Genomic DNA, 5,000 nt, shown 5'->3' with positions numbered 1-5,000 from the left:
CTCTGGACTTAATCGTGCACAGACATACGAGGGATCTGTAGGCCTCTACATGTCAATAAAGAGAATAAGTGTCTTTCGACCAAGTCACCATGTGACTGTGCAGTAGTAGATAGTAGATATTTAGTGTGCAGTGTGTAGTCCTAACAGCTTTGACGTCAGATGCACAGTGATGAACTTACAACACACTGGGTGACCTTGATACATAACTTTAGATTGAAAATAGACAATTGAAAAACAAAGATTGCTCCAGTTTTAAAATATGGCATCAAATCAGGTTCCACGTGAGCTACTTTGCTTATTTTGATACGCCGATTTCGAAAATGAAATCAGTTTTTAGCTGCAATAATTATTTTGAAAATTCTGCGCCCAAAGTTTAATCCCGCGCAGCGGCAAACTTCAAAGGAATGAATGACGCAACCCAGCAAAACGGCTGGTCCAGACTGGGATCGAATTATCCAACTGCCGTGTTATGTGGAGCATGCTAATAGTGCGGGGCTGGTGAGAAAAGCAGTTGCAGCGCGCTGGTAACGAAACTTCGCCCATTTCTCGGCATCGCTTCTCGGCCTTTTGGCTAAGATCAAAGTGTAGTATCTGTTCTTATCAGCTTAATATCTGATACGTGGCTTCCTAGCCACTACGATATTAAACTGATTTTTGGACACAGGCGAGATGCCCGGGGCTTGCTCCGCTCTCGCCACGGGTCGGCCCGGTATTGCAGTCCCTCCGGGAATGGCCCAATATAAGCAAACAATGTACGAATGGTTCTCCAAACAAACAGACACACAAGCGCAAATGTACACATGCAATAACTGCCCGCTCGCTTCAGGTCTAGAAATCTAGTGTGTTATTTTAGATCTAGTAAGCGCACGTGCAAAAACTGAGTTGAGCTCACTCAGCCTGTTGGCCTCACAATCGAGTGTGCTGTTTCCCCCCTTTCAATTTCCATTTTACGCCGGGCAGTCAGAGCAAGCGGAGGTCGAGGAGATCAGAGGGACAAGAAAATGTGCCTGCTCCCTGTCACGATGTCAACGTTTCATTCATTCATTCTGTTTTCCAGTGGCAGCAGTAGCAGCAGTAGCAGGTAAGATCACGTTATTGTAATAGCCTCCCCTGGAGCCGCTTAATAGCATTTAATAATAATAATAATAATAAATAGCATTTATACTGCGCATTTCCATTTCCTAAAAGATGCTCAATGCGCATTACAATGAAAAAGACATCACATCTTACAAATTAATCGACACAAATGTGTACGTAAAACAAAGTATTATACATATAATATAAATGCATATGTGTAAAATTTTATACCAGAAAAACAGTCTCGCAGTGAGGTTGAAAATGTGTTCACTAAAAATATACAATGCAATATAAATTCACGAACAGTCAAAATACAGTTGAAACGTGAGTAACTAGAAACATTCATTAAAACATTAATTCTATACAGATAGAAAAACATTTCCACTCTATCTCTCTCTCTCTCTCTCTCTCTCTCTCTCTCTCTCTCTCTCTCTCTCTCTCTCTCTGTCTGTCTGTCTCTCTCTCTCCCTCTCCCTCTATCTCTCTCTCTCTATCTCTCTCCCTCTCTCGCTTTCTCTCTCTTTTCTCTCTCTATCTCTCTCTTTTTCTCTCTCTCATTCTCACTCGCTATTTCTTCAGTCTCACAGTCTGGCATACACATGCATATATATCACAGTACATCATTATGACAGGTATGCTTTTGTGAATAAAAAATGCTTCAGCTGATTTTTGAAAATGGAAATTGTTGGGGCAGATCTTATTTTATATGGGATTTCGTTCCATACCTGGGGACCAAAGAACAAAAAGGAACGCTTGCCGTATGTTTTGTAGTTTTGTTTTGGAGTTTTAAGAATTAGATTGTCAGAGGCTGATCTAAGGGCTCTAGGTGGATTATATAATTCCAGGAATGTTTTAAGATAAAAAGGTGCACTATCATTTATACATTTAAAACAGAGAACGTCAGTTTTGTATTTAATCCTTTCTTTTATTGGCAGCCAGTGTAGTTCTTTCAGAATTGGTGTTACGTGGGCTGATTTCTTTTGTTTCATTATCAATTTTGCTGCTTGATTTTGAAGTACTTGTAACTTTGATAGCTTTTCGGATGTCAAACCGGACAAAATAACATTACAGTAATCTAACTTTGATAAAATGAGTGTTGTTACAAGTGTCTTGGCTGCTGCTTTAGTTAAATAATTTCTTACACTACCAATTTTCTTAAGCTGAAAGTAAATACTTTTGCTGAGCTGGCTTATTTGGGAGGACATAGACATATCATAATCCAACTGAACCCCTAGATTTTTAAGACTTCTTTTTGAACGAATGGTATGGTTATTAATATCAATTTGTAGCTCTGGGAGATTTTTAATGGCTTTTGTATTTCCACTCAACATTATTTCCGTCTTGTCATCATTTAGTTTCAATTTATTGCTGGTCATCCACATTTTTAAATCTCTAGTACATTGTTCAGTAGAGTCGACTAAAAGTGGTATTTGATCGAAATCAATAGACTTATAAATTTGAGTGTCATCAGCATAAAGATGGTAATTCATGCCATATTGTCTTAAAATATCAGCAATAGGTTGTGTATACATTGTAAACAAGACAGAGTTGTGTCCCTTGTCATAGCGGTGTTGAGATTTACGATTTCGCCTGCGTTGACTCAAAAAGCACTATTTTGTCCCACCGGGCGTGTCGCAGCAGCAGTTGTAAACTCACATCCTACTTAAAACGTAAAGGACGTCGTGACAAATTACTTGCTATGATTTGGATAGTGATTGAATTGCGTAACATGGAGATGAAACCAAGATCACTACGAGAACGCAAGCGGTGCAGGATTGCAAATGAAGACACGTAGCTAATCATACTTAACTGGCACGGGAGGCACCATGTCATTCGGCTGGTCCCCCCTGCCTCGTTAGTATCTAACCATTATTACGTCTCATTTTTCTTGTCGTTTTTCCACACAGAAAACCAGAGCAATGATCTTCCAGACCAGCATAAAATACACCGACCGACCTGAGCTTATCAGACATGAAGAAAACACCTATATATCGTAAAGCTCACCGGAAAAGGAGCAGGCCGGATCCGGAATCCCCAAATGGTAGATGAGATCACAACGAGGTACGGCCTACAGGAGCAACACGTTGTGAGCATATATCGAAATCCAACATCCTTCAACATATACATAACACTTGTGGACACTGTACCAGAAACACTACTCCACGATACACAATTTCAAATCGACTCATACACACACGCATACATTCAAAAACTCACCAGAGAAAAAAAGAAACTGTATTTGTCATGGGTGCCGCCATCCTTTCCACCAGATGTGGTAGAAGATATACTGTACACATTTCTAGACAAGAACAAACCCATTACAATCTTACCACAAAAACACAACCACAATGCAGACAGATATCTAATATTAGCAGAATTTCAAGAAGACGACATTCCACACTACGTACAAGTAACATTAGACAACACTGAAAAAACCCCAGAACTAATTGATATACTTGTGACATTACCAAACCGTCCAGTGGCCTGTCACTCCTGTGGAGTGCCCGGTCACTGGGCAAGTAACTGCCCGAGAGTAACGGGCAGATACCCACAACACCAACCACCACCACCGACAACATCAACAACAACAACGACAAATTCGTACAGTAACGCACTCAGACAAGCACCCAAACAGAACAGAGGGCACATACAGAAGACAGCCCTTCTCCCAACACCAACAACACCCGCACAGCAAGATCCCGCCACACCAAGACCGGCCTCGCCGAGGCCGAAACCACGACCCTCTTCACCGCCACCGGATCCTCCTACAGTAGACCTAACATCACCGACTCCAACACCGAACACAACAGAAACAGACCCAACAGCTCACCCCAACACCCCCCACACCGACACCGCCTGCTCCTTTGCCCGACACCTCACCACCAATAGACGACACCAACACGCTCGACCCAGTACGATTAGACTGGGTCAAAGAAAGCGAAAATATTGCTTAGTTAGACCCACCAACAGAAAACATCGAAATCGACTTCAAGGCAGCACAGAAAAACGCCAAGGAGAAAAGAAGAGCCGCAGCCAACTCAGCCGACTGCGACTGCTACTGCGACTCGTTTGTGGTCGAAGGGAGGCAAACAAATGCTTGCCGAGGAGCAGCGATGACGAGCGCAATAGGGGCCCTTCACTTTTGGTCCACGAAAGTCGCCCCTCTTCCCGTAGACACGCAATAGGTGTGAGAGGGTGAAAATAGTGGCATTTTCCCTCGAAAACGTGAACCACAAAGGCTACGCAGTGAACACCGGCCCTAGGTGCAATGACGCAACCCAGCAAAACGGCTGGTCCAGACTGGGATCGAATTATCCAACGGCCGTGTTACGTGGAGCATGCTAATAGTGCGGGGCTGGTGAGAAAAGCAGTTGCAGCGCGCTGGTGAGGAAACTTCGCCCATTTCTCGGCATCGCTTCTCGGCCTTTTGGCTAAGATCAAAGTGTAGTATCTGTTCTTATCAGCTTAATATCTGATACGTGGCTTCCTAGCCACTACGATATTAAACTGATTTTTGGACACAGGCGAGATGCCCGGGGCTTGCTCCGCTCTCGCCACGGGTCGGCCCGGTATTGCAGTCCCTCCGGGAATGGCCCAATATAAGCAAACAATGTACGAATGGTTCTCCAAACAAACAGACAAACAAATCACACACAAGCGCAAATGTACACATGATGTAGATCTAGATGTACAACAATTGTCGCATGTGTAGCTGCCCGCTCGCTTCAGTGTGTTGTTTAGATCTAGTAAGCGCACGTGCGAAAACTGAGTAGAGCTCACTCAGCCTGTTCGCCTCACAATCGAGTGTGCTGTTTCCCCCTTTCAATTTCCATTTTACGCCGGGCAGTCAGAGCAAGCGGAGGTCGAGGAGATCAGAGGGACAAGAAAATGTGCCTGCTCCCTGTCACGATGTCAACGTTTCA

The 5,000-nt window shown here is 43.4% G+C and overlaps 1 protein-coding gene and 2 non-coding genes across 4 annotated transcripts in view; all 3 read left to right on the top strand.

Annotated features, from left to right (window-relative positions):
* LOC101862200 overlaps positions 1–4,954 on the top strand; it is a 25,896-nt gene extending 20,942 nt beyond the window's left edge. The window contains exons 1-2 of one of the 2 annotated variants that reach the window (XM_013085676.2): positions 424–1,081; positions 2,985–4,954. In XM_013085676.2, the coding sequence (XP_012941130.1) occupies positions 3,116–4,276 (1,161 nt within the window). In that variant the 5' untranslated portion in view covers positions 424–1,081; positions 2,985–3,115 and the 3' untranslated portion in view covers positions 4,277–4,954. Of the gene's footprint in view, positions 1–423; positions 1,082–2,984 lie in introns of those variants that run through there. The other variant, XM_035971209.1, reaches the window with a different exon arrangement.
* LOC118478180 lies at positions 552–743 on the top strand. The gene has a single exon (XR_004858884.1). It is a non-coding gene; the product is annotated as a U2 spliceosomal RNA (small nuclear RNA).
* On the top strand, positions 4,489–4,680 carry LOC118478179. Its single transcript, XR_004858883.1, has one exon. It is a non-coding gene; the product is annotated as a U2 spliceosomal RNA (small nuclear RNA).
* Positions 4,955–5,000: the final 46 nt, after the last annotated feature.

This window comes from Aplysia californica, unplaced genomic scaffold (genome assembly GCF_000002075.1).
Source record: "Aplysia californica isolate F4 #8 unplaced genomic scaffold, AplCal3.0 scaffold00396, whole genome shotgun sequence".
Classification (NCBI taxonomy): Eukaryota; Metazoa; Mollusca; class Gastropoda; order Aplysiida; family Aplysiidae; genus Aplysia; species Aplysia californica.
This window is presented reverse-complemented; position numbering and strand designations above follow the sequence as displayed.